Genomic DNA, 27,073 nt, shown 5'->3' with positions numbered 1-27,073 from the left:
TGAGATCTCAAAATTTTATGTCATATTATGAATTGATATAAAATGCTATATCATCGATAATACTTTGATAAAATATTGGCGTAATATTATAAAGATTACGAAGATCTAAATTTTGCATTTATTTAAGCATGCCGATGTAGAAATATTTATCAATTGACATGAAAGGATGCATCTTGATAAGCATAAAACTTATTTGATTTGCAGTCCAGCCACTTGAAGATGTCACACATGAAATGCTGAATATTTTCACTTGACGAAATTTTTATGAAAACTTTTTAAAGATTCAAAATGCTTGAAGCATATAAAAGTTTCTGAGAAACTTATTTATAATTCTTATATTGCATAAATTTATTACTTGAAAATTATTGAAACTCTTAGAGAGTTTTCAAAAGAAATAGATTATTTGCTGAAATGAGAAATATACTGAATCAGATTGGTTATGAAGTACCATATCTTAGTGCAATTGGTGTACTAATGTATCTTGCAAATAGGCCTGATATAACCTTTTCGGTCAATTTGTTAACAAAGTATAGTTCTGCTCCTACTAGGAGATATTGAAATGGGATCAAACATATATTGTGGCATCTAAAAGGGGCTATATGGACTTATTTTATTCAGAAAAGGGCCAAAAATACCCTTAAAGTATTAAAATTGGTTCAAAAATACCCCCGTTAACCTATTGGGCCAGAAATATCCTTCAATATTGAAATTGGTTCAAAAATACCCCTTCATCCACTTTTATGACTCGAAAATACCTTGCAACTAACTTTTTTAAAAATCATAATTAAAAATTCGAAAAAGGGTCAGAAATACCTCAAGTATTGAAATTGGTTCAAAAATACTCCTTTCATCCAACTTTATGGCTTAAAAATACCCTTTCAACTAACGATTTTTTAAAATCATAATTAAAATTTTTATTAAATACGTGACAACTTTCTATTGGTTGAAACTAAATTAATTAAAATGTTAAATCTAATTCGAACCCAACTCAAACTACATGACCCAAATCGTACAAAATTTTTCCCAACTAAAACTACCTGGTACTATGAGTAATTTTTGCTATCAAATGCAAGAATGTTATTGACTTAGAATCTATCAGTCTAATGTAATGTTGTGTAGAATTCTATCCCCTAATTATAATGTTAGTTTGATATTTCTTTGTGATGTATATTTCTCTGTATTAGCTAGCAAAACCAATTGAGATTCCTTGGTTATGCCACGTCTTAGGCAACACTATCTTTTTACTTCCTCCATTTCATTTTATGTGACACGTTTAGTTTATATAAAAAAAAATAGTACATTCTTTCCTAAATAGTTGTTACTATTTTTGTTTATATACATCAAATGGCAAGTGCATTCCACGTGCGAGACCACTTCACGCCACACACTTCACACCATTCACTAATCAAAATTATGTTAATTTTGTAGGGTATGGATCGGGTAATTTTGGTTGAGTCTGGATTGGGCTTAGCATTTTAATTAATTTAATTTTGACCAATAAAAAATTATCACGCATTTAATAAAATTTTTAATTATGATTTAAAAAATCATTAGTTGCAAGGGTATTTTTGAGCCATAAAGGTGGATGGAGGGATATTTTTGAACCAATTTCAATACTTGAAGGGTATTTCTGACTTTTTTTTTGAATTTTTAATTATGATTTAAAAAAATCGTTAGTTGCAAAGATATTTTTGAGCCATAAAGGTGGATAGAGGGATATTTTTGAACCAATTTCAATACTTAAAGGGTATTTTTGGCCCAATAGGTTAACTGAGGGTATTTTAAACCAATTTCAATACTTAAAAGGTATTTCTGGCCCTTTTTCATATTTTATTCGAAAGATTGTAGTCTCAATTTTGTTGGTTATGCTGATGCTGGTACTTATCAGACCCGCATAAAGTTCGATCTCATACAGGTTATGTGTTTATATGTGGAGGCATTGTCATATGTTGGAGATCCATAAAATAATCTATCATAACCACCTCATTGAACCATGCTGTAATAATAGTTATTCATGAAGTAAGACGAGAATGTGTGTGGTTGAAGTCCAAGATACATCTCATTCGAGAAGAATGAGGTTTGAAATGTGATAAAGTACCCACAATTTTATATGAAAATAATGCAACATGCAGAGCACAACTTAAGGGAGGATTCATAAAAAGAGATAACACAAAACACATTTCGCCGAAGCTTTTCTATATTCATGAGCTACAAGAAATGATGATATTAACGTGCAACAGATTCGTACAAGTGATAATGTGACTGATTTATTCACCAAGTCTCTTCCAACAACAACTTTCAAAAAGATGGTGCACAAGATCAGGATGCAAAGGTTCAAGGATGTTCTTATTAAGGGGAGTTCATACGCGTTGTAGTTTTTTTTCCATACGAGATTTTATCCTACTGAGTTTTCCTTATAAGGTTTTTAATGAGGCAACCTATATACGTATTGTTAGAAATCAATACTTTTTTCATTTACTAAATTTTTTTCCATTGAATTTTTTTCTAGTAAATTTTTAATGAGACACATTATTTATCAATTTAATAATGAAGGAGGAGTGTTATAAATGTATTACCATATATAATAAATGTTTATTTATAGAAAATTTTTAAATAACAACTTTTAGAAAAAAAGTTAATTTTATCCTATAAATAAAAAGTTTTCTTTATTTTTTCTATAATATATTAAAAGTGTGGAAGACCTTAGAAATATTGTTTGAACTTTTTCCCTTCATTAAAAGTCTTTGTTTTAGACAAAATCGTCTTTTTATTATTTTTCTAATATATTTAAGTGTTGAAAATTAATTAAATATATTTATGGTAAAATCTTTCTTTATTAGAGGTAATCAGAGTTAATGATTTTCCTAATATTTAAGTATTAAAATTAGTTAAATATATTTATGGTAAAACCTTTCCTTATTAGAAGTTATCAGAATTAATGATTTTTTTGAATATTTAAGTTTTGAAAATTAATTAAATATATTTATGGTAAAATATTTTCTTATTAGAAGTCATCAAAATTAATGACAACTAAAACTTTTTCCATTATTTTAAGAATTTTAATTCAACTAAATTTGATTTTAAGAAAATTTGAAAAATCTAGAAATAAATATAAAAGCATTAGAATAAGAAAAATTTAAGAAGTACCAAATTTTAAAATTTTAAGTACATAATAAGAATGTAATTAATTATTTTGTAAAGATTTGATTTTAAAAATAAGAAAATATTTTAAATCTAGAAAAAAAATAATTGTGCCACAAATATGGTTCAAATTGATGCGTCTTTCTTGACCTCTGGCAGTAAGTGAAAGAGGTAATGCATGACAAACACAAAATGGATGATCGATCAATTACTTGAAACTTCTGGTGATAATAAATATAGGTGCTTATACTAAAATATATGTTTATATTTACATTATTATGTTAAAATATGAAAGATTTTTAAAAAGTGTGTTGAAATATTTACAAGTCACTAAAATCTATGCAATAAATAAAATTATTTAATTTTAAATAAATAAATATTACACATGCCAAGCACGTGCGTTCAATTAGTTATTAAAAAACCCTTAAGAATTCTTGAAGAGAAATAAATAACCGCTCTTTCTCTCTATTTTTCTTTTTCTTATTAGTTTATATTTGACAACAACATGAATATATTAAATGATTTAATAGATATTTGTTAAAGGGGTAAACAAACAAATAGAAATGCAGTTGGTAATAATAGATTAACAGTAGTAGTAGTGATAGATTTCAAGATATCCCTCTATTGTCCTCTTTATCTTTTTGTACTACCGGAGGTGGGAGTTACTTTTGTGTACCGCTCTCCTCTGTTGGATCAGACAGAGGGAGGAAGGCGACTAGCTCATGCACACAGACAAGGGGCGGGGCTACGTTGTTTTTTGAATGCTTCAACCCCGGTAAACTCGACGTGAAATAGTTATAATTACATAAAAATTATACAAAAATAGGTATAAAAGCACTCACTAAAATTAAAAAAAAATAAAAATTGGCTGGGTACAATACTATTTAGATTGATGTTAAAGATTTTCCATTGAAAAGGGCATCCGGGTTTGAACTCGTTGAGCCAATTTTTCACTTTTTTCAGTTTTTTAATTTTTTAAGTACCCACAATTCTTAAATTGTGGATCTGCCACTGCAAACAGATATCTATCGAGAGATGGGTGTTATTAAAGCAGCAATTGGTGATGGGGTGTTGACCTTTTTGTGGGTTTTGTGTTCAACTAATATTGGGGTTTCTACTTACTTGATAACTTCTTCATTTGGTGTTGTCAGTGAAGTGGGATCCCTCTTCATCACCACCCTTATTGTTTTCCTTATTTTCTTAGTTTTTGGTTTTCTTGGTGATGTATTGGGTGGTGCTGGTTTCAATCCAACTGGAAATGCTGCCTTTTATGCTGCTGGTCTTGGAGATGATTCTCTTCTCTCTGCTGCCGTTCGTTGCCCTGCTCAGGTTTACAACTTTCCCATATTTTTTTTTCTGAAACATGAACAAAACAGAGAGTATAATTACTATCTTTTGATCATTACAGGTAGCAGGGGCAGTTGCTGGTTCACTAGCAATAATGGAGTTTATGCCTAAGCAGTATCACCACATGCTTGATGGGCCTGCTCTGAAGGTGGACGTACAAGCCGGAGCTATTGCAGAGGGTGTCTTGACTTTCATAATCACATTTATGGTCTTTGTCATTGTCCTTAGGGGTCCAAATAGTGCAATTCTCAAGAATTGGTTGCTCACTATGGTAACTCTCCCATTGGTACTTGCTGGGTCAAAGTACACTGGACCTTCTATGAATCCAGCCAATGTAAGTAATACCTCTTGGAACACAAATATTATTTGACTTTTTCATGCTCTCCTTTTGCGGAACTGTTTTTATGATTTAATAAATTGGGAGAATAAAACATATATTTTTGGTAATTTCTTTCATATATTTGGATCTGACTGTCTTTATGGATCGGCCCTTTATTTTCTGCCACTCACCATTTCCTTCACAGAGATGATAGTAACAAAGATGAGAAGTACATCATTGCCTTCGCATAGGTTTTAGATTGTGAAATGTATGAGAAAGATGTTTTCAATGGAACCCCCAATCTTTCCCTTGCCCCTTTTTCCCTTTTTCATTTTTTTTCGGGTGGGGTTGTAGTATAGATCTGGCGGCAACATGCTCCAATTTGTGGGAAGCAATTGAGGGGATTTTTTTTTAATTTTTTTTTGGGGGGGGGGGGGGGGGGGGGTCGGAGGTAGTAGGTTATCAGGGATTGCAATTTGGATGGGAAGTTCCTTTCTGTGCCGTGCTTGTTACTGCATCCTTCTTGTTTTGCATAATCTGCTATCTCTGATTTCTTCATTCCGCTTTCATTTTTCTTTTATTTTCTTTTCAGCTCCTTTAGCATATCCTCTGGAAGCTGTTTGAGGAAAAAGTCATTCAACAGGAAAATATGGCCACCCCATGAATTAAAGGAGAATCATTACTCGAAGGGAACTTTAAATCTGCCCATCTCTTTTGAAAACAAACTCTAACCTCATTCATCTTTCCAAGTTTATCTTAATGCATTTATATTCTCTTGAAGCTATTCTGAGTTCTTTCTGACTCTAGCAATCTTGAGACTATGCATGACGTCTCTGTGGATCACAAACCTAGTGATAAATTGCAAGCATTCATGATAACAAAAAGGCAATATTTGTGCTAATTTTTGCTTCAAAGTGGCTGGACTTGCATATCTTGGATTACAAATTAGCATAAAAAATAGAGACCACCCCTTGACTCATGTGATTGGTGATTTCATAAGCCCACATTAAAGTTGATGACATTGGAGAACAAGTGGTGCTGCTAATGTGATGGTGATCCTTGGAGAGACTTCCTTAATGGAAGTAGTGAAAACAAGGTTCATAAGTGGCATTCCATATTAGTTGTTTCTTCCCACCCTCAAACACACCTCTTCTCCACCACCATCCTCCATACTCCTATACTTCACTCCATGTTATAGTGTTTGCCTAGGTTATATGAGATATTTTTGGAATAATGTTTTCTGCTTTCTTACTAAACAGACTTATGTTCTAGAAAAACATTTTTTGCAGAAAACATTTTCCTTTCATTCCAAACACACCCTAAGAAGACCAATTGTTACTTCTCTCTACAATCTTAGATTTCTGGTTTCCTTTGGAATTTATAACCCAGTTAAGCATTTCTTTTGACTTTCCAATTGTAATCTTTTCCAAAATGATGTATTGCCTCCATGTTCCATCCCCATAGCCTCCCCATGTCACACCATGAGTGAATTGAGGGATCCAGTGAAATAATTTTTTAGTTGGTATTTTCATTTTTCTGGGGTGTGGTTCAGGCAGTCTTGAGTAATCTGCTTTGGACTTTGCTCTGTATCTCAATATTTCTCTAGGAAATCACTGATCTGTTTTCTCAACAGATGCACTTTCTCTAGTATTTTATTTCTGTATTGGTAAATCGAGAATTGGAGGGGAGCCTTGGAGTAACTGATAAAGTTGCTGCCATGTCCATGTGACTAAGGAGATCACGGGTTCAAACCTTGGAAACAGACTCTGGCAGAAGTGTAAGGTAAGGCTGCGTACAATAGATCCTTGTGGTCGGGCCCTTTCCCGGACCCTGCGCATTGCGGAAACTTTAGTGCACCGGCTGCCCTTTTTTAAACGGAGAAGTGAAGAATGATGCAAATAAAATGTTTTAAATAAAAATTACCAATGTGTAAACATTAACCAATTGAACCTTGATGATGCTTTTATTTGCCTCATACTGTTAGGGGTCGTTTGGTTTGAGGTATAAGTAATCCAAGGGATAAGTAATCCCGGGATAAAATATAAAGATCAATTGAACGAATGTTTGGTTGGAGGGATTAATCAATGGTGGGATAACTTATTCCACCATTTACACCATAGTGATTGGATAACTTATCCCTTATACATGGTGGGATAAGTTATCCAGGGTAATCCCGGGATAACTAATCCCGGTATTATTTATCCCGGGATAACAATTTCCCAACCAAACGACCCCTTATAGTGTTATGGAATATGGTAATTATTGAAAATGAATGTACACGGCAAATATTAGCTAAATTTTTCTTTTAAACTAACCCAGATTGTATGTCTAATCTATGGAGTGATCAAATTGCTATTGTTTATGTTGTTAACATCTTATCATTAATTATTTTATCTTCTATGGCCTAAATTCTAGTTAAAAACTTCCTCGCTGTGTAAATTAAATAATACTTTGCTTTTACTCGTCTTTGCGTACAATTTGGAAACATAAGACAAGGAATGAGTTCAATCAAGAATTTAGAATCTAGTCACGTTGACTACCCAAGTATTTCATTTTGCCCTCATTTTCTATGGACGCATCTTGATCCTGGTTTGGGACTTTATACATTTTTGGCTTTTCCTTCTACTAGCAACAGTTCTCTCTCTCTATATAAAGGGCTTGAAATGCCCTCCAACTATGTGAAATGGTGCAAAAATGCCATCCGTCTACCTGTTGGGCCTAAAATGCCCTTCCCGTCTACCTATTGGGGCTATTTTGTCCTTTTATTTACCAAATCAATTTATAACGACGAAAAATTGATATTGTGCATTATTTATTTGGTTAATATAGTCTTCCAAAGAGAAGGGAAAGTCTTAGGTTTATCTGAATCTAAGCTCAATACCATTTGTCTAGTTATAATGTAAAGTTCATTATTGCGGAATAGTTGTAGGGGGTCTCATACTACTACACCATGGAAGTTTTCATCACTTTCACGTTAATAAATATTAGTTAGATGAAACAACAAGTCGCAATCTCACAACAAACTTGTGAGGCATAATTTGAGAACACTGTGAGCTAAACTTAATTATTAGGTTGATAGTATTATCAGTGACTGAATATATGCAATACTTGCTAAAGTATTTTCTCAGAACACATATGACAATAAGTAAAATTGAGGTTGAGATGTATACACACGGAACCTCTCTTGTTCACATCCTGATGTGACTTACAAACAAACTTAAAATAATCAAACATAGAAACGTATCTCAGTCACCCACAACCTTGCATCTAAAAACACAAAGAAATGATGAGCAAAAGACTATAAATGGCATTATATGTTTTTCCTCAAAGGTGAGGCAGAATGCATAGTCATGAACTAATACCTGAACTAAGGGGGCGTTTGGTAGGAGGGATAAAGGTAACTAATCTCGGGATTAATTTAGAAGAGAAGCTTATCCCATGTTCGGTTGAGACAAAATGAATGGAATAGCTCATCTCGGATTAGTTATCCCGGGGATGTAGTGTTTTTCACTCTTTCTTATTCCTCCTTGAGGGTGAGATTAATAATCACGGGATATCAGCGGATTGGGTTATTAGATTTGGATGGATTGGGATTTTAGAGAGAAACTAATTATTTTAATTAATTATTAGTTGATCAATAAAAAAAAAATCCACGTCATTGATGAATTTGGGCTAAATTGATCCCTTAAATAAAAGGGCAAAATAGCCCCAAAGGTAGATGAGAAGGGCTTTTTAGTTCCAATAGGTAGACGGAGGGCATTTTTGCATCATTTCACATAGTTGGAGGGCATGTTAGGCCATTTTCCGTATATATATACACACACACATCATCTTAGGCATATTATGTTTGTTTTTCCTTTGAACTGGTTTCCTTGGCAACGGATGATTGGTTTGGCAAGGAATGCTTGCCTGATCTGCACAAGCAGAATAAGTTCCTTGTCCATTCCCTTATGAGAAACTCTGTATGTCAATTTTATTTTGTTGTACTAGTAGTAAATGTAAAAAATACATTAAAAAGGTCAGTTGCATGGCAGAAGTGTCCGTCACTCATGGTTTAGGTTTTGACGAATACTTTTTTTGATTTGTTAATTAATTAATTTGTTTGCTGAGTTGCTAATATAAACTATGATTGTGTGTCAATAATGGTTGGGAAGTAGAAGCTATGTCACTTGCGTTGATGCTGAGTGATATTATTTTTAGATGTGTATGCTGATGCTGGTATATTTGACATCCGAAAGTCTGAAACAACGGCAGGAGTGCCCTTTTTTTTAATCAATAGAGGTAGCAAAAAGGGGCTTTGCTCCCTTTTACAATGTGAAGAAACAAATAAGGGTCGAAGTTTAGACCGCTCAGAGTAGTAATATTATTTTTAAATGCGACTATGCTGACACTGGTTTATTTGGCATCCGGAAATCTATAGGGGTAAATTTCATAAATGGTTACATAACTGACCTTTTCACCAAAGTCAAATAACTAGGTTTCTAATAGAAAAATTACAAAAGCTACACCCTACCAACATACTCATAGAAAATATAGTTATGTGACTTTTGTTGCGAAAAACCCCATAGTGGTATGACCATTTATGAAATTTACCTAAAACTGTAGCCATATTTTTCTTTTTGTTGTTTCATGCTTAACTTCTTAAATCACTATATAACACGCAACTGTTTGTTAATTGGCTATGACATTTGCAGGCATTTGGCTGGGCTTACCTGAGCAACAGGCACAACACATGGGAACACTTCTATGTTTACTGGATCAGTCCCTTCATAGGAGCAATTTTGGCTGCATGGATTTTTCGTGCTCTATTTCCGCCTCCAGTAAAGCAGAAACCTCAAAAGCAAAAACGGAACTAAAAAAAATAAATTCTGCTTTGATTCATTCTCCAGCTCCTAATACTGTTGTTGTTGATTGTCCACCAAACATGGCTTTAAAATGCTCTTACAACATTCTTAAGTGGAAATGTTTTATGTACTTAGCAAAATTCTAAAAGATATTTGCCCTTGTCAGTGATCGTTTTAAACTATAGCATTCAACTATTGTGCAGCATTTTAAGAATGTCCAAAGCCGGAGGGTGCATTTGCACTTCTGCATATTGCTAAATTGCTATTGGGTGAGGGTATGAACCATATTAGTTCGAGAGAGAAGTTGACACCCATTGATTGAAATCCTACCTATAAATATGAGAAATGGATAATGTGACGATTTTATTGAAAGAATTGATCCAAGTGATTCGTTTTTTTATAGGAACACCAGATATGTCTGGAGCTACTTTGATCCCAATTGCATTAATGGGGAAAAGGAAGTAGGGTTTTATTACAGGTGCACATATACAGAGAAGAATTGCATGAACAATGGGAAACTTGTAATGCAATAGAGAAAGGTCTGACAAGGTAAATCGCATGATGCTTTATCAGTTACCTAGGGAAATTAACTCATTGTCCTAAGGAGTTGACTCAGTAGCAATTTATTTCACAAAATTGAATAGCTTATGGAGTGAGTACGATACAGTAGTTCCTGCACCATCATGTGCTTGTCCAAGGTCCAAAGATTATGCGAATCATTTATCGGAATTGAGGTTAATACAGTTTTTAAGTGGCTTGAATGATTCCTATGATCAGCCTAGAAGACAAATTTTGTTAAAAGAAGTTACATCTACACTTAATTAGGCCTATGCTATGATTGTAGAAGATGAAATTCAGTATTTGGCTTGTGCAACTATTACAAGTGAAAAGATAGATCTTACAATGCCTGTGAGTAGAAGCTCAAAAAATAGTTATGGATCTCAAAATCACAGAGGAAAGAAATGTGACAATTGTCACTTCACTGGGCATACTAAAGAAACTTGTTACAAATTGATAAGCTATCATAATGATTGGAAGCAGAAAAGAAGGGGAGGTTACAATGGTAATTTCAAGAGGATCACACCAACATTTTGGTTCTAGAGGAAACAACAATCATGTTTATGAAAGGTATGGTGGTTATGGGAGTCAAGGACATTAGTATGGAGGCCAAGAAAATACTCAGCATTCAGCAAATAACATTATCGGTAATAATTTCTATGGAGATGCAGGGAAAGTTGCTTCAACCAATCATGAAGGAAACTAGGAGATTCACAGTGTTATTTTGCCCAAGGGATAAGCCTTCACAGATGGAGAATATAAGCAAATTATGGAAATGTTAAATAAGGATACACAAGAAGTAAAACAAGTAAACATGTCAGGTAATGTTATTTGTTCATTATTTCACCATATGTCTCAGGAATGGATAGTAGATTCTGGTGCAACACATCAATAGTATCAAATAAAGAAATACCATCAAAAAGCTATAAAGTAGGTAACTAGAAAAAGATAAGGTGAATCTCCTACTGGTGCTAAGGTTGATATGTCATATACTGGAGAAACATATATTTTTAAAGATGGAATTGTGAAGGATGTACTGTTTGTACCTGATTTTAAGCTTAATCTGCTATTAGTGTTCAAGATGACTAGACAACTTTCATGTTTTGTTTCCTTCTACTCTGATTTCTATGTGTTTGAGGACCTTTATTGTGACAGGGTGAAGGGGATTGGTAAGGAAACTGGTGGTTTGTACATTTTTAAATGGAACTCTAAAGTGCCTAGAACACAAAGAATCCAGTCTCATAATAAGTTGGTGGCAGAAGTGGATATGCAGGATTGAAGTCTCTGGCATAAAAGGTTGGGTCACCCCTCATCTCAAGCACTAAAGTTGTTGAATATCTAAAGCATAGTAAGGATGAAGAAGGTCTAAGTAGTTGTCATATTTGTTACTTTAGCCAAGCAAACCAGATCAACTTTTCCTATAAGTAACACTAGAGCTGATAAGTGTTTTAATTGTACATATGGATCTTTGGGGACCCTATAGAACACCAACTTTTGATAATAAATACTACTTCTTAACAATTGTTGATGATCATAGCAGGTATATTTGGCTTCATCTATTACAATTGAAATCTAAAACTATTGGGGCTCTCAAAACATTTGTATGTATGATTTAGACTCAGTTTGATGCTCATATTAAGACTATAAGATCTGATAATGGGACAGAGTTCTTTAATTCTCAATGCAGTGATTTTTTTAGATCCTTAGGGATTATACATCAAAGTAGTTGTCCTCATACACTTCAACAGAATAATGTAGTTCAAAGATAAAACAAACAGATTTTGAACATAAGTAGAGCCATCAAGTTTCAGTCACGGATGCCTATCAGGTTTTGGGGTTTAAATGTTAAAGTTGCTGTTTATCTTATGAATAGATTGCCTTCTTCAGCTATAGAGGGTAAAAGTCCTTGTGAAATGTTATGCTCTAAAATCCCATCTTTGTCACACCAGAGTGTTGTTGGATGTCTGTGTTATGCTTCAGTGCTGCCAAGGGGTGATGAGTTTTTAGAAAGGGCTAAACCCGCATTTCTAATGGGCTATTCAAATACTCAGAAAAGATACTTATTAATGGACCTGACCATTAACAAACTATTTGTGACTAGGGATGTTGTTTTCCAAGAGCATGTCTTTTCTTTTGTAGATAAAAGTACTGATGAGTCCATTAAAGATTTTTTGAAACAACAAACAGATGTAGTTGATCATATAGATGAAGATACTTATGCAGATGATACTTCCTTAGATTCTAACATACCAATTGTGGATCCTGAAGTATTAAGGTAGAAATGATAGACACCTCAGTTAATGATTCAACTGAGATGGCTCATAATCAACCAGATAGCACTACATTTCCACATTTGTGTGATCTCCCAAGAAGAACACCTAGGATATCCAAAAAACCGAGATGCATGAAGGATTTTGTAGCACTAGGAAAAGAAAAAGGGAAAAGATATCCACTAGCTAACTATCTGTCTTATCAGAAGATCACTCCTAGATATTAGTGCTACTTATCTAACCTTTCTACAATGGTGGAACCTCAGTGTTTTAGTCAGGCTTCTAAAGATGAAAGATGGACTGAGGCTATGAAGTTGGAGATCAAAGCACTTGAAGACGATAAAACTTGGGAAGTTATTGATCTGTCGCAAGGAAAAAATTTCATTGAATCAATATAGTTGTACAAGATTAAGTATAAATCCAATGGTGATATTGAAAGGTTCAAGGCAAGGTTAGTGCACAAAGGATACAGTCAGCAAGAAGGTCTAGACTACCATGATACCTTCGCCAAGATGGTTACAGTAAGATGTGTCATAACCCTAATTTTAAGAGCTTGGTGTATGTATCAAATGGATGGATATAATGTTTTTTTGCTAGGAAACTTGGATGAAGAGGTATATATGGAAATGTAAGATGGTTTCAAGAAAAAAACGCACACAAAGTATAGGCTGATCAAGTCACTATATGGACTTAAACAAGACTTAAGACAGTAGAACATCACGCTCACTTCAGCATTAATCAGTGCAGGATTCAGTCAAAGCACTTATAATTACTCTCTGTTCACCTTGAAAAAAAGGAAGGAATGGTTGTTGTGTTGGTCTATGTGGATGATTTAATCATCACTGGATATAGTGCAACTATGATATGTGAAGTGAGGAAAACATTGCACTAACAGTTCAAGCTCAAAGATTTAGGAGAGCTTAAATATTTTCTTGGTATTGAAGTATTAAGATAAAAAAAAGGTTATATCGAATCAAAGAAAGTACATCCTAGAGCTCATATTTGAAACAGGACTTACTGGTGCAAGGCCAACTTTTACACCACTAGAGTCAAATGCTAAGTTGACCTCAGTAGAATTTGACAAAGCTACTGGTGAAACTGGAGACATTATTCTTAAGGATGATACATCTTATCAAAGGCTTATTGGCAAAGTCATGTATGCTACTATTACCGATCTTGACATCATCTATGCTGTACAAACCTTAAGTCAGTTTATACAACAACCAAAAAAGTCTCATTTGGAAGCCGTCGATAGGGTGATTAGGTACTTAAAAGGTACTATAGGTTAGGGATTTGGTTGAAGAGCCAGACTACTGTAGAGTTGACTTGCTGGTGTGATTCAGATTGGGCTACATTCCCTAACACAAGAAGACCAGTCACAAGGTATGTAATACACTTTGGACGATCCTTAGTATCCTAGAAATCCAAGAAGCAGCATATAGTATCAAGGAGTTCAGTTGAGGCAGAGTACATGAGTATGGCTTCAACACTGACAGAGGTTACATAGTTGGAAGGTCTTTTTACTGAGTTGAATGTCCCTATCATCAATCCTGTTACCATCCTAAGTTACAACAAATCTACTATTCAACTAGCAACAAATCCTATCTTTTATGAAAGGACAAAGAATATAAAAATTAATTGTCATTTCATAAGGGATAAAATCAAGGAAGGTTTTGTGAAAGCTGTGTATGTTCCAACTCAACACCAAGTGGCTGACATACTTACTAAGGGTTTAAGTCAAGACCAACATCATCATTTGTTAGGCAAACTTGGTGTGCTTAGCATTTTGCACCTTTCAGCTTGGGAGGGGGGGGGGGGGGGGGGGGGGAGGGCGTGTTGAAACATATTAGTTGTTAGAGTTAACTATGCATCTATTAGAGTTAGCTTTAGTTACTGTGTGTTACTGTTTCATTAATCTTGCAATGTAACTAATTACAGTGGATGGAGTGATTAGTAAATTAGTTAGTTTGTTAGAATCTTCTAGATGCTTCTATTCTGTATACTACTAGAATGAGTGGTCATAGTCTATAAATATCCAGTTGGGTATTCATTGTAACCAACTTCTTTCTTCTTCTTCACATAACAAAATAATACAACTTACTCTTTCTTCAATGTAGCTTGTTTCCTACCTATTCCTGTTAAGTTACTTAGCTAATCACAAGCAGTTTTATCATTAGGTAAATAACACTCCTTTAGCCTTTTGAATGGGGAACTAAGCTCCCACAATCTTAAATCATCAATGAAAAATGAGTTGGTCACTGCATGTATATATAAATTAAAATAGATATGTGATCCTAAAATGAGTTGGTCATTGCATGTATATATAAATTAAAATTGATATGTGATCCTCAATTAGTATAAAATTGTAACACGTACGTTTTCAATAACTTTTTAAAAATTAGCAATATTATTATATAGAAATTTAAATTTCGTATCTCTCTTTCTCCTTTGATTTTCAAAATCTTATTTTGCTTGACTAATGTACCAGTTTGTCCGCCCATTTTGAGTTCTATGACAATCTTTCCCTATTTGAGATTTTCTCTAGGTATATTTGATGATTTATGATTCGCATGTATGGGTGACGGGGGATCAAGGGGCTCATATGCATTTCAAAACGCCAAAACCAAAACTAAAGTATGAAAAGTTAAGTGTTGACCAAAATCAAATATTTGATTAAATAGAGCTAAATTCATTATTTGAAGGTTGTTGTTGGTTCTTATGATCTATTTTGGACTTATATGTATGTTTGAATTGAATCTAGGGGGTTCAAGTGAATTTTAGTGGCTAAAACCACATAGGAGCTGCACCAGATTTTTTTTTAGTGCATCAACAAAGCATCGTGATAGCAGGGTTGAGGTCTGTGTTAGTAAATGGTTAAGCAAGTCAATGTGGTCAAGTGGGGTTCATCCCAATCATGAGGGTTCCATGTTAGACTACTCTTCATGCTTACATAAGGTTATCACCGACCATATTTAAATAGAAAAAAGGGTCAAAAATATCTCTCTATTTTCGAAAATTAACCAATTTTACCCTAGTTATACTTTGGGGATCATATTTACCCCCATTGTTAAGAAAATTTGCATATCTACCCTTCATTTAACGGAATGCCCCAAATCATCCAAAATAACCCATTTTAAAAAGAGAAATCCATACCCAACCTGATCCTACCCGTAAAAAAAGATCCAAATAAATACACGCTATTAAAAATCACCCTCTCTCCCCCTTCTTTACTTTACCATTAACAACAAAAACAATCAACATGCTCTCTTCCCCAATTCTCTTCACATTCATCACCATTAAAACCAAATACACCCAACAACAATAACACACTAAAAGAACAACACACACATCTAACACCTACATCACCAAAAATTCATTTTTCTTCTCTCTTTCAGTCAACACCAAACAATAACAATCCAAAATTCCTCCATCTTTACCCAATTCTCCTCTGCCTCCATTAATAACATACCTCATTTCCACCATCAACACTGTCCAGACACCATCACTAACCGAAAAAATAGATTCCATCACCAACTCCTACCGATCGATCCTTTCACTCCATGGATTTCACTGTCACTAAAAAATACATACCAAACACCACCTCACACTCAAACATACACACACCATAAATACCTTTCCAACCGTCAATCACAGTCCCATATTTAACACACACAAAAAATAGAAAAATTTAAGATGCATAAAAAAAGTAACAATAGAGATATAGAAAACGAGTTTTGATTCCTTTCATAGTGTAACTTATATTTGTTTGGGTCCTTTTGATGAGTCGGGCCAAGTATGGATTTTTCTTTTAAAAACCAATTATTTAGGTTGATTTGGGGCATTCCATTAAATGAAGGGCAGATATGTAAACTTTTTTAATAGCGGAGTTAAATATGACCCCAAAGTATGATTGAGGGTAAAGTTGACCAATTTTTCAAAGTAGAGGATTATTTTTGACCCTTTTCCCATTTAAATATTATAGATCGAGCTTATTAGTTCAAAATATTTTAGGAGTTGAAACTCAATTTTGGAATAATTCGAAGAGAGGCTTTTGTCTAGGATACTATTACATCAAATAACTAAAATTAGCTGGGTGATATAGCGGTGTATATTGGTTGACTCAGTTCAATTTTATGTATTATCAGCTTGATTTATCAGTCTTCGATTTTTAAATACGCTAAATCAATAACCAAACAAATAAGATATTTTTTTGTATCAATTTTTGACCTTAATGGTTCGATTTTCGGTTTAAGCGAAAATGCTCATAGAACAAATATATGCACTTTTTCCTTCTGAATAATTATATACTATTCTGAATGCTTATGTTAGTGTGACATAAAACATGACTTAATTAGTAAATATAACTGACTATAGTTAAGTAATTCAAATGAAACAGGCTTAATTAGTATGTACTTTTGAAACCAAAAAACACAATTCGAATAATAGACTAAACTGATCTTGACTAATTCAAACTAAAAACATAACAAAAAAAGAGAGGAAAATAGTTCGTTGTTGTAACACCTTAATGCGATACAATTTGACAGTTCACGGTAAACCAAAACCCAACTTGATTTATCCTAGTTTATTTTGAACTCAATTATTTTATTTGAAATTTTTTTCTATCCCTGTAAAAACTCATAAGCATATTCAAACACAATTTTTGACCTACGGAGATTTAGGAACTGCCGTGAAGGACAGAAAAAATTAGTTTAATCTTTTCTTCGATCTTCATCTTTATTTATTTCAAAGTTTTTCTTTGGTTGATTTGTTATATTTTTTTCATTTTTATGTGGAGTTAATTTTCTCATTCTAGGATTATGACAGCTTCATGATTGTTTAGTAGACAATTAATCTGATGAGTATTTGCTTATAATATTAGTTGTTCTTATATTTTTGAGCTAATTATTTTAATGCTTAGCTATCATTGAAATAAATCTATATTTTCAAAGTAAACTTGAAAGGGGGACCACGAGGATATAATTAGTAATATTTTTAGTAGCATAAACTGGTTTGCGACTAAGATAAAAATATACTTAGTTGCCTTACTTGGCTATAAAATGAGAAGATACATATGAATGCATTCGAATTAGATTATCAGTTCCCCACTCAATGATATAATTGCGAGGTCAATTTGAATATACGATTAGACGCTTGCCAGTCCATGATCATAAAATCAACCCCATAAATCAATAAGAAACTAGTTGATGAACTGAAGTACTCTACTTATGTTTATTGGCAAATCCATAACCTTCATCGCATTGATTATGTACAAATCTGCTATTAATTTAGTTGATGAAGTTGAGCACTCCACTTATTGAATAAATAATTATCATTAGTTTAATTTAGTAAAATAGTTGATCGAGAAATTCCTATAGATAAGGTAAAAAATTAAAGAGGAGGGGGATGGGGAAGATCAAAAGTACATCTTCTTTAAAGGTTAGCCGCTGAAAAATCAAGAAGAAGGTAGCCAAGAACGCCTTGCAATGCCAGGGGAAAAGCCAAGCAGTATGCCGTACGTCTCGAGGTAGTCCAACTTAATGGACCCTTTTGGAGTTTTTAAATACTATAAATATATAAACTTAGTACTTTTACGTAAATACTACTATATTGAGGAGCATAGAGGAAGAATAAAGCACAAATTTTCTATAGGGTTAATCCTTTAACACTCATAATTTCTTGTTTCATTTATGAATTCAAACTTGTGTTTCAAATTATGAGTGACTAAAAGTTCTCTATATAGAGTAACAACCAATGCATGAACATTTTACTCTTAATTATTAATTGTTTTGCAAAATCTACCATTCATGTGTTGTTCTCTTAATCTTATGCTTACCGCTTTGTTAACTTGACACCAATAAGGGTAAATGAATACTTTCTAGTAGAAATTGAGAGAAGAAAGCTAGAAATACAACGTGGATTAATTGGACTAGGGTTCATTTGCGGTGAATTAGCATGTAGGACGGAATCGTACATAGTTTATACTACTTGGATCAAATACAGAAGGACATGTAAATGCATTAAGAGAGGTTTACCATATACCCGTCAATGATATAGGTTTGTATACATTCTGGGTAGGTGGTTAGAGGTTAGAGAGTATAATAATTTTATCGATCTTGTGACTCAACAACTTGATAGATATCTTAATTATGCTTAACAACAGTCATTAGATAGGATAAAATTACAAAAGTGCCATACCTGTAGGCTCTAAAATCCCTATGAGCGACTCTTGAATTTGTAATCCTCTTTACTTTATTGACTTTAGTTAATAGTGTTGGTACAAACAACTACCAAATGAACTCTTTTGAAAAAATACCACTTATTAATAATAGTTAAACTAGTGGATCACCAACAATTAATTCCGCATGGGATCATCAACCAGATTGTGTGAATAATCACTTTTTACTTGTGACATGTACACTTACACATGTCAGGAGGATCAGCAACTTCCAACCTAAAGCTTAAGCAGATTTTGGAGAACATCATTAAACATAATCATAAGGCTGGAATCTATATATATCAGTCACCTGCTATAAAGAGAAAAATCAAGTAGTAGACTTTCTTGCTAAACTTACTACAAATACTGATCAGAACTTCATGATCCATTCCTTCCAAAAACTTTTGGGAAAGGATAAGGGTATACGTCAACTTAACAAGTGCCAAATGCCAAGTACCCAGCATTAGGATAAAGTTTGACAAAAGCTAATGTCTTTGTAAGATGATTTTTGTGTACATAATTAGACTAGAGGATTGTTGTTAGAATACTGGCCCCCTAGGTTTGCCTAAAGATCAGATTAGTTGACCTATTTATTTGTTATATACTTTAGATGTGTAAAGTAAAAGTGAATAAAGTAAGCACAAAATAATTTATTATGGGAAATCCTAGCTCTCAAAGGGTAAAAACCCATGATCTGTACCCCTGTAGAATTTAACTCAAACTCCACTAAAACTATGAGCCTAAAACAGTTATGATTACAAGGCTTGCAATCCCAGAAACTATAAAATATAATTCCTATAACTCAGTGAATAGGAATTATAAACTCTAACTCCTATAACTTTAACAATCATCCTAGATTATTGAACCCAACTTTAAGTTTCCTTCAATTTGAAGTAAACTCTAAACTATGAAAGCAAAATATTACAAATCGATAAAACTATACAATCAACTTAACTAAAAAACGGTTTAACATACGCCTATGGAATAGGTTCTTCAATCCTGTTTATTGTATTGGTTGCACTTGATCTTCACTCAAAATTCTCTCAATAATGAACACTTTGTTTGTTGAATACATTTTGCTTGTAGCTTTCTCTATTAGTGCATAGGGTTCTTTGTAAAATGGATCTCTATTTGTAGTATTGCTTGTCCTCTATTGGTAGGGAATCCCATTCATTCTTGAAGTTATTGTGCTACTCTGTTCTTTTGTTTCTTCCCTTGTATAGGTTTGTACTTTGAAAGAAAACATTATAAAACTTGGACTCTTGACGTCATCATGCTCCATAAATTCACCTTGATGTCTTTCTCCTTGTCCTAGTTAGACTCAGCAAGAGAGGAACATGTCACAATAACTTGTTCCCTGAGTGAGTTTTCATAAGTTTTTTAGTCATCAAAATCTTTTAGATTGTAATACCTCAAGTTTTTGAACTCTAAATTTTCTCAGTGATTGTGCTTACTGCTCAGGTTACGACTTAGGTGACTAGTCATGAAGAATCCTCATGAGTCGTATAATGCCTATCATAGTCTAACAATTAATATTTCCCTTAGTTTCTATTGGAATCACTACTAGATCCTCACGAGTCGTGGTCACTTAATACCATCCATAAGGAGGGACTCATAGTCCCACCAGTGAGATATCCTTGGTTACTGTCTTGGTTATGAATGGACTCCATGAGTCATAGAGTGAGATCACGAGTCATAGGGTAGGACTCATGACTAAATTAGTTAGGTTCACTAGAGTCACTACCCATACTACGAGTCTAGGTAATGACTCATATCGAGTCACTACGAGTCGTCACCTGACCCAGAGTGTCTAGGAGTTATTTTCTTGCATGTTTTTTATTAAGGGTAATTTGGTCTTTTTCCTTAATTTACACTATCATGACTTAAAACATTCCCTTATTCATATTTATACCCATTAAACATAATATAAACACTCTCTTTTCTCTCTAACTCCCAAGTCAAGAACAAAACTGAGGTTTCTAAAGGGTTGGTCATCTAGGGCTTAAAGTGGGGTTTATTTTCCAAATTCTTGGTATTTTTAGGCATGTATCACTTCCCTAAAATTGTATTTCATCTTGGCATTTGTTTTAATGTTTGGTTTTGAAATTTCAGCTGAGGTTTTTGGATGATTATTGTTTAAATGGTACTCTCATGGGTTACATGCATTTGTTATGCTTTATTAATGGATTTTGAAACTCATGCATGAGTATAAATAATGGAATAGTGGTTGTGGATTCCCCCAATGTGTATGGATTTTGGTATTGGAATATGAATTGGTGTTAACCTCAACCTAGGTGCATAATTGGTTTTGAAATATGGACCATTACATAGTTTTGCTTACTTTACTAAACTATTACATTGCATAAATGGTTAAATGCATAAAAATTATTTTGAAAGGCCTTGGTGGACATGGATGGATTTTGAATTAAAACTTTTGAGTATTATGGATAATTGATTTGGTTTGGCATAATGGAATTGGATTGCAAGCATAATTAATTGGTATGATGATACCATTCGATAAATGCCTAAATGGATTACTCCTTAGTTAAATGAATGGGTTATGTGTAAATGTTTTAATTTGGGCTTAAAAGGGATTGTGTAGCTCGCCATGGAAGGTGGAGGTCCTGGAGGGACCAATATTGGAAACCACATTTGCCAGCGTGGGGGCCTTGGTGTCCGTGTGCATAGTTAACACTTTATATACATACATACATACATACACACACACACACACACATACACACACACACACACACACACATATATATATATTCCCTGGACCTTCCTTGAATTTCTCCTATTCATGCGGCTCACACGCGCTGGGCTCTTTCGATAGAAAGAGCAAGACCCATATAGCCCATAAATATTTTTAGGACTATTAGAGATACACAATCTAGGTTAATAATTTTAAATCCCATGCTAAACCTTGTTTCGTATCCTAGCATCTTATATATATGTATGTACGCATGTTTGTGAACATGTACATTGAATTTAGATTTGATTTTAAAATGGCATTATTTTATCCCTACTATTAGTTATATGCTAGCGCTCACCCCACTAACCATCCCCGGATTCTACATTCTTTTATGATGTAGGGTCATATGGGTTTCTTCTATTGGTTGTACAGTGTTAAGTGGTACAGACGTCTATAGGGTTTGTAGTGAAGTGGTGAAATTCCATCATTCGAAAAACTTAGACATTCTATCGATTTATTTCTATATTTTAGAATTTACATTAACATTTTCATTTTTATTATCACTATCATGGTCAGGGGCATGTCTCAACCTAGTTTGATATTTGGATTGGTTTAGAGGCTTTAATGTATATATGTGAGTTGGATGGTGTTGCTTACTCTTAGAGCTTATTCTTGAGTTACATTAACTATTTTATCTTTATTGTTTGATTTTCTTCTGCGTTGTCATTATTTGGATTATGCTTGGAGTGGATAGGCTATGGGGTGATCTCTGGACTTTGGTGGGCTTGAGATATCTGTCCTGGCTAGGCATGGGGTGGGGTCATAATAAGCTTGGTATCAGAGCATTGGTTCAAGGTCATTGGGTGTCCATAAAGTCATGTCAGGTAAAGTCCTTTTAATGAGTATATATCATGCTACACTTATAAATGGGAGGCTACAAGGTATTTAGGAATGTTACCCTTTCTTGTGTTCTATTTTGGGCAATAGAGTCTAGGGTCATGGTATTTCTCTAACTCCTAGTTTGCTTACCTTTTAGATCATGCCTCTTCAAAAATTTGATGCTCATGGAAACTCTGTGGGAATCTCTACCCCACCTGAGGGTAATGTGGAGGGGACTCACCCTATTTCTGTAGTATAGACTAGGGCCCCTACTCCCAATTATGCTGCTCCACCTGAGGTTCCACCGGTCCCCACTAGTCTTTCTTGGATTGGTGATACTCATGCTCAGCCACCTCAAGGAGACACCTCTAATATAGTGTCCTATTGTTCTATTCATTTATTGACTGAATTAGTGACCTCCCAGTCTCTCCAGTCATGTTAGGGTTATTCTATTTCTCCTTCTTCGAAGGTTACTCAAGTTGGTTAGTTTATAAGGTTGAATCCCCCAACCTTCACCAGATCTAAGGTTGACTAGGATCCTCAAGGATTCATTGATGATGTAGAGAAAATCTTGTTGCATGCTTCTGATTTTGAGGGTGTGGAGTTTACTGCATATCAGTTTAAAGATATGGCATATTAATGGTATGAAGAGTAGGAGCAATTGAGAGGTGATAGTGTCATTCCAGTTATATGGGATGAGTTCTCTGGTTCCTTACTTGACCATTTCTTTCCTCAAGAGTTGAAAAAAGCAAATACAGAGGAGTTTGTAAATCTGAAGCAGGGCAAGATGAGTGTGAGGGAGTATGTACTGATGGAACATCAGTTGTCTTATTATGCTCTAGAGTTGGTGTCTAGTATGAGGGCTAGAATAAGGAAGTTTGCTTTAAATTTATCTCATGACTTGGTAGTATAAGGCTGCGATGTTGAACAATGATATGGATATCTCCATGCTTATGGTTTAATGTAATAAGTTAAGGATAAGAAAAGAAAGCAGGCAGAGATGGGAGAAATGTAGAATAATAAGTTTAGATATTTAGAGCAGGGCGGGGGTCAGCAAAATAGTTGAAGAAATGGTAGACAGTGGAGCAGGAAGAAAACTTGAGAAAATTTTGGTTCATATTCTTTGGCTAGTACTCTGTATTAAATGCCATACGGTAATCGTTGATTCAGACTAGTAGTGATCCTAAGGCACAGGGTTCCTAATCTTAGGCTAATGGAGCTCAGTCAGCCCCACCTTATCCTCCTTATAGATTTTGTGGATAGATTCTTCGTGGTTATTGTGATAAGGGGAGAAATTAGTGTTTTAATTATGGTCATCCTGGACATATACAAAGGGACTTCCCTTCAGCTAAGATTACTCCAAGATCCAAAAAGGTCCCGATTGTTACCTCATTAGATTCCATACCAAAGGGTGCTACTTTTGGTACCGACACTATCCAGAATAATCTCTATGCTCTTGCCACCCATCAGGAATTAGAGGTATTTCCTATTATTGTTATTGGTATATTAAAGCCTTTCTCTCGTAATGTGTATTGTCTGCTTGATCTGTGGTCCACCCTTTTCTATGTGACCCTATATATGGCTGCATATTTTGGTTTTGGTCCCAAAAATATTTTCTATCCTTTTTGTATGTCCACTCTGGTGGGTTATTCTACTGTGGCTAGAAAGGTTTGTAGGTGCTGTGTGGTGTCTATCTTTAATAGGGAGACATTGGTGATTTATTAGAGCTTGATATGGTAAATTTTGATGTGATCTTGGGGATGGAATGACTTCATTTATGGTATGCTTCTTTGGATTGTAGGACCCAAAAAGTCAGTTTCCAATTCCCTAATAAACCAGTAATCGAAGGGAGGGAAGTTTCTTAGTACCTAAAGGAACGTTTTATTTCTTATCTTAGAGCCCAGAAGTTTATTTCGAAGGGATATCTATGTAATTTGATTTAGGTTAAGGATTCTAATTCAGAGGTTCCTCTTTGTGGCCTGTCCTCATGGTGAATGAATTCCCTGAAGTGTTTTTTTGAGGATATTCCTGGTATTTCTCCCAATACAAAAGTAAACTTTAGGATTGATCTTTTAGTAGATACCCATTCTATCTCTATTACTTCCTATCAAATGGCTCCAACTGAGTTGAATGAGCTAAAAGAGAAGTTAAAGGATCTTCATGATAAGGGCTTCATCCCCCTTAGTATTTCTCTGTGGGGTGCTCCTGTGCTCTTCATGCAAAAGGAAAATGGGTCTCTTCTGAAGTGTATAAATTATTGATAGTTGAATAAGGTGACACTGAAGAATAAGTACCCTCTTCCTAGTATTGACGATCTCTTTGACCAGCTTCAGGGTGCTAGATATTTCTCTAAGATTGACAATCGCTCAGGTTATTATCATTTGAATATTAGGGAGGATGATATTCCCAAAACTACTTTCCAAACTCGATATAGTCACTATGAGTTCTTGGTTATGTCATTTAGATTGACTAATGCTTTGGCTGCTTTCATAGATCTTATGAATAGGGTTTTCAGGCAGTTTTTGGGCTTGTTTGTTATTGTTTTTATTGATGATATCTTGGTATATTCTAAGAGTAAGAAATTATGCTAATCACCTCCGAATTGTGTTGTAGAGTCTTAAGGATCAGAAGTTGTATGCTAAATTTTCTAAGTGTGAGTTTTAGTATGATGTGGTGACTTTTCTTGGGCATATTATTTCTAGTGAGGGGATTAAGGTGGATCTATAAAAAGTTGAGATGGTTAAGAGGTGGCCTGGATTGATGACTCCAACCGATATTCGAAGCATCTTGGTCTTGGCTGGTTATTATAGGAGGTTTATAGAAAGCTTTTCTTTTATTACTTCTCCATTGACGAAGTTGACTCAAAAAAAGGCTAAGCTATTGTAGTCCAATGCTTGTGAGGGTAGCTTTGAGAAGTTGAAGGATAGGATAACTTCGGCACCAGTTTGACCTTTCCTGGAGGGTATAGATGGATTTGTGGTGTATTATTCATTGAGGAGATAATCAGATTACATAGAGCATCGATTGCTATTATTTCTTATTGAGGTACATAATTTTTCCTCAATTTTTTTGTTTATTTCAGAAAGGTGCGGGGACCAAGGTGAACCTTAGCACCGCTTTTCACCCTCAAATAAATGGACAAGCAGAACAAATTATTTAGACCTTGGAGGATATGATAAGGGCTTATGTGATTGGCTTCAAGAAAAATTGGGTAAATCACTTATCTCTTACTGAGTTTGCATATAATAACAATTATCACTTAAGTATTGGGATGGCTTTATTAGGGGATCTTTATGGTAGGATGAGTAGTATCCTATTGGGTGGTTTGAGGTTGGTAAGACTAGGTTGTTAGGTCCTTACTTTATTCACAAGGCCTGAAACACCCTAGGTTTTGATCTTTGGGAAGTTTCCTAGGTTTTGAGTCTCTATGAATCATACGAATTACCATATAAGACGTATGGTGAGGATATGGGTCATGTGACCCAATTCATTTGCTAACCAGTGTTTGGTGGTTGATTTTCTAGTTTGGGTATGATTTGGTGGTACGGTCATACTGTTGGTGACAAGTTGGTTGGTTGATCCTTCACTTAATCTAAAACTTGGTGATTTGACTTGCATCTGAGAATGAATAGCTCAGTAATAGCCGTAAGGATAGGGTAAGAGTGGCATGATCTAAATAGAATGTTGTTCAGTATCCAACCTAAATGTTTCTGCCTAGGGTATGGGTTGAAGGCATGGATCATATAATCATGGTATGACTGGGGAAAGGGGAGTCGTATAGTGGCCAATATGTAATGTCTAAAATCCTATCCAGGGTACGAGTGGTAGGTACCACTTGTATGATATGGCTACGATTCAAGAAGGGAGTCGTAGCTTTCTGCAAAAAATTTTATAATTTAAGTTGGGGATATTCTAGACATTTCCCTTCTTAACCTTTTATGATCCCACGACACAAAACACTATTGGGACATCATTCACCCTATTATTCTAAGCTTAAACACTTAAAACTCTCTCAAGCTCTTGGGTTAAACAAAGTCTAGGTTTTCTTCAAGGTGGTCAATTAAGGCTCTAAAAGGGTGATTTCTCTCGGTCTTCTTCATAATCTAAGGTATGTTAATCCTCCCTCATTATTGGTTCAGCTAAGGGCATGTTTTAGGAATGGTTTTCATGGAATAATTGTGATATGGTTTTGGGTTTTGAATTATATGTTGTGGTTTTTTTGTTATTAATGGTTGATTTATGTTTTCTCATGTTTTTACTTATGGTTTTCATACTATAATGGTGGTTTGAACATGTGGTTGCATGGGAATGGTTAATTAGTGGTTGGTTTTTGTTTTGGAAACTATATGCCCTCAACATCTTTGTTAAAATGCCTATTAGAATGCTTTTATTACATAATTGGACTTTCATTGAAAACTTTTCATAGTATAATATGGTAATGGAACCTAAATTGATTATACAGTTTTAATGGCTAAATGGTAAGGCCTTGGTGGCTACGACTTTGATTTAAAACCTTGTGGGGTACACCGGAATCCCCCAAGTAAATCTAATAATGGAATCTACAGGGTACACGGGAATTCCCTAGGTGATTGGCTAAGGAATTGCTTGCAAGCTATAGTCGGTATGATGATACCACTTCTTATAGCCTTGGTTAATAATATATAAAATTTTTGGTTTGGCTTTGTGCTAATGGTTTTAACTGCGCAATAATGGCGGGTTATGAAAGCTAATTGTGAAAGTGTGAGTCCAATGGATGGACGCTGGAAATTCATATTCGCCGACATGAGATTAGTCATGTTGACCATG

General features: G+C 34.4%; 1 protein-coding gene across 1 annotated transcript; it reads left to right on the top strand.

The window, feature by feature from the left end:
* The first annotated feature begins 3,582 nt into the window (after positions 1–3,582).
* LOC107863600 (aquaporin SIP1-2) lies at positions 3,583–9,816 on the top strand. The gene is made up of 3 exons (XM_016709596.2): positions 3,583–4,470; positions 4,550–4,822; positions 9,502–9,816. Exons 1-3 carry the CDS (start codon positions 4,177–4,179, stop codon positions 9,661–9,663), a joined length of 729 nt encoding a protein of 242 aa, XP_016565082.1. The 5' UTR covers positions 3,583–4,176; the 3' UTR covers positions 9,664–9,816.
* Positions 9,817–27,073: the final 17,257 nt, after the last annotated feature.

This window comes from Capsicum annuum, chromosome 3, assembly GCF_002878395.1.
Source record: "Capsicum annuum cultivar UCD-10X-F1 chromosome 3, UCD10Xv1.1, whole genome shotgun sequence".
NCBI lineage: Eukaryota > Viridiplantae > Streptophyta > Magnoliopsida > Solanales > Solanaceae > Capsicum > Capsicum annuum.
The sequence above is the reverse complement of the archived record's forward strand: the minus strand, read 5'-3'. Positions and strand labels throughout refer to the sequence as shown.

Excerpts from the sequence above, each read along its gene's own strand:
- LOC107863600 (XM_016709596.2), top strand. The coding sequence starts at position 4,177 with ATGGGTGTTATTAAAGCAGCAATTGGTGATGGGGTGTTGACCTTTTTG. Across the intron at positions 4,471-4,549 it reads CCGTTCGTTGCCCTGCTCAG|GTAGCAGGGGCAGTTGCTGG; the intron begins GTTTACAACTTT and ends TGATCATTACAG. Across the intron at positions 4,823-9,501 it reads CTTCTATGAATCCAGCCAAT|GCATTTGGCTGGGCTTACCT; the intron begins GTAAGTAATACC and ends TGACATTTGCAG.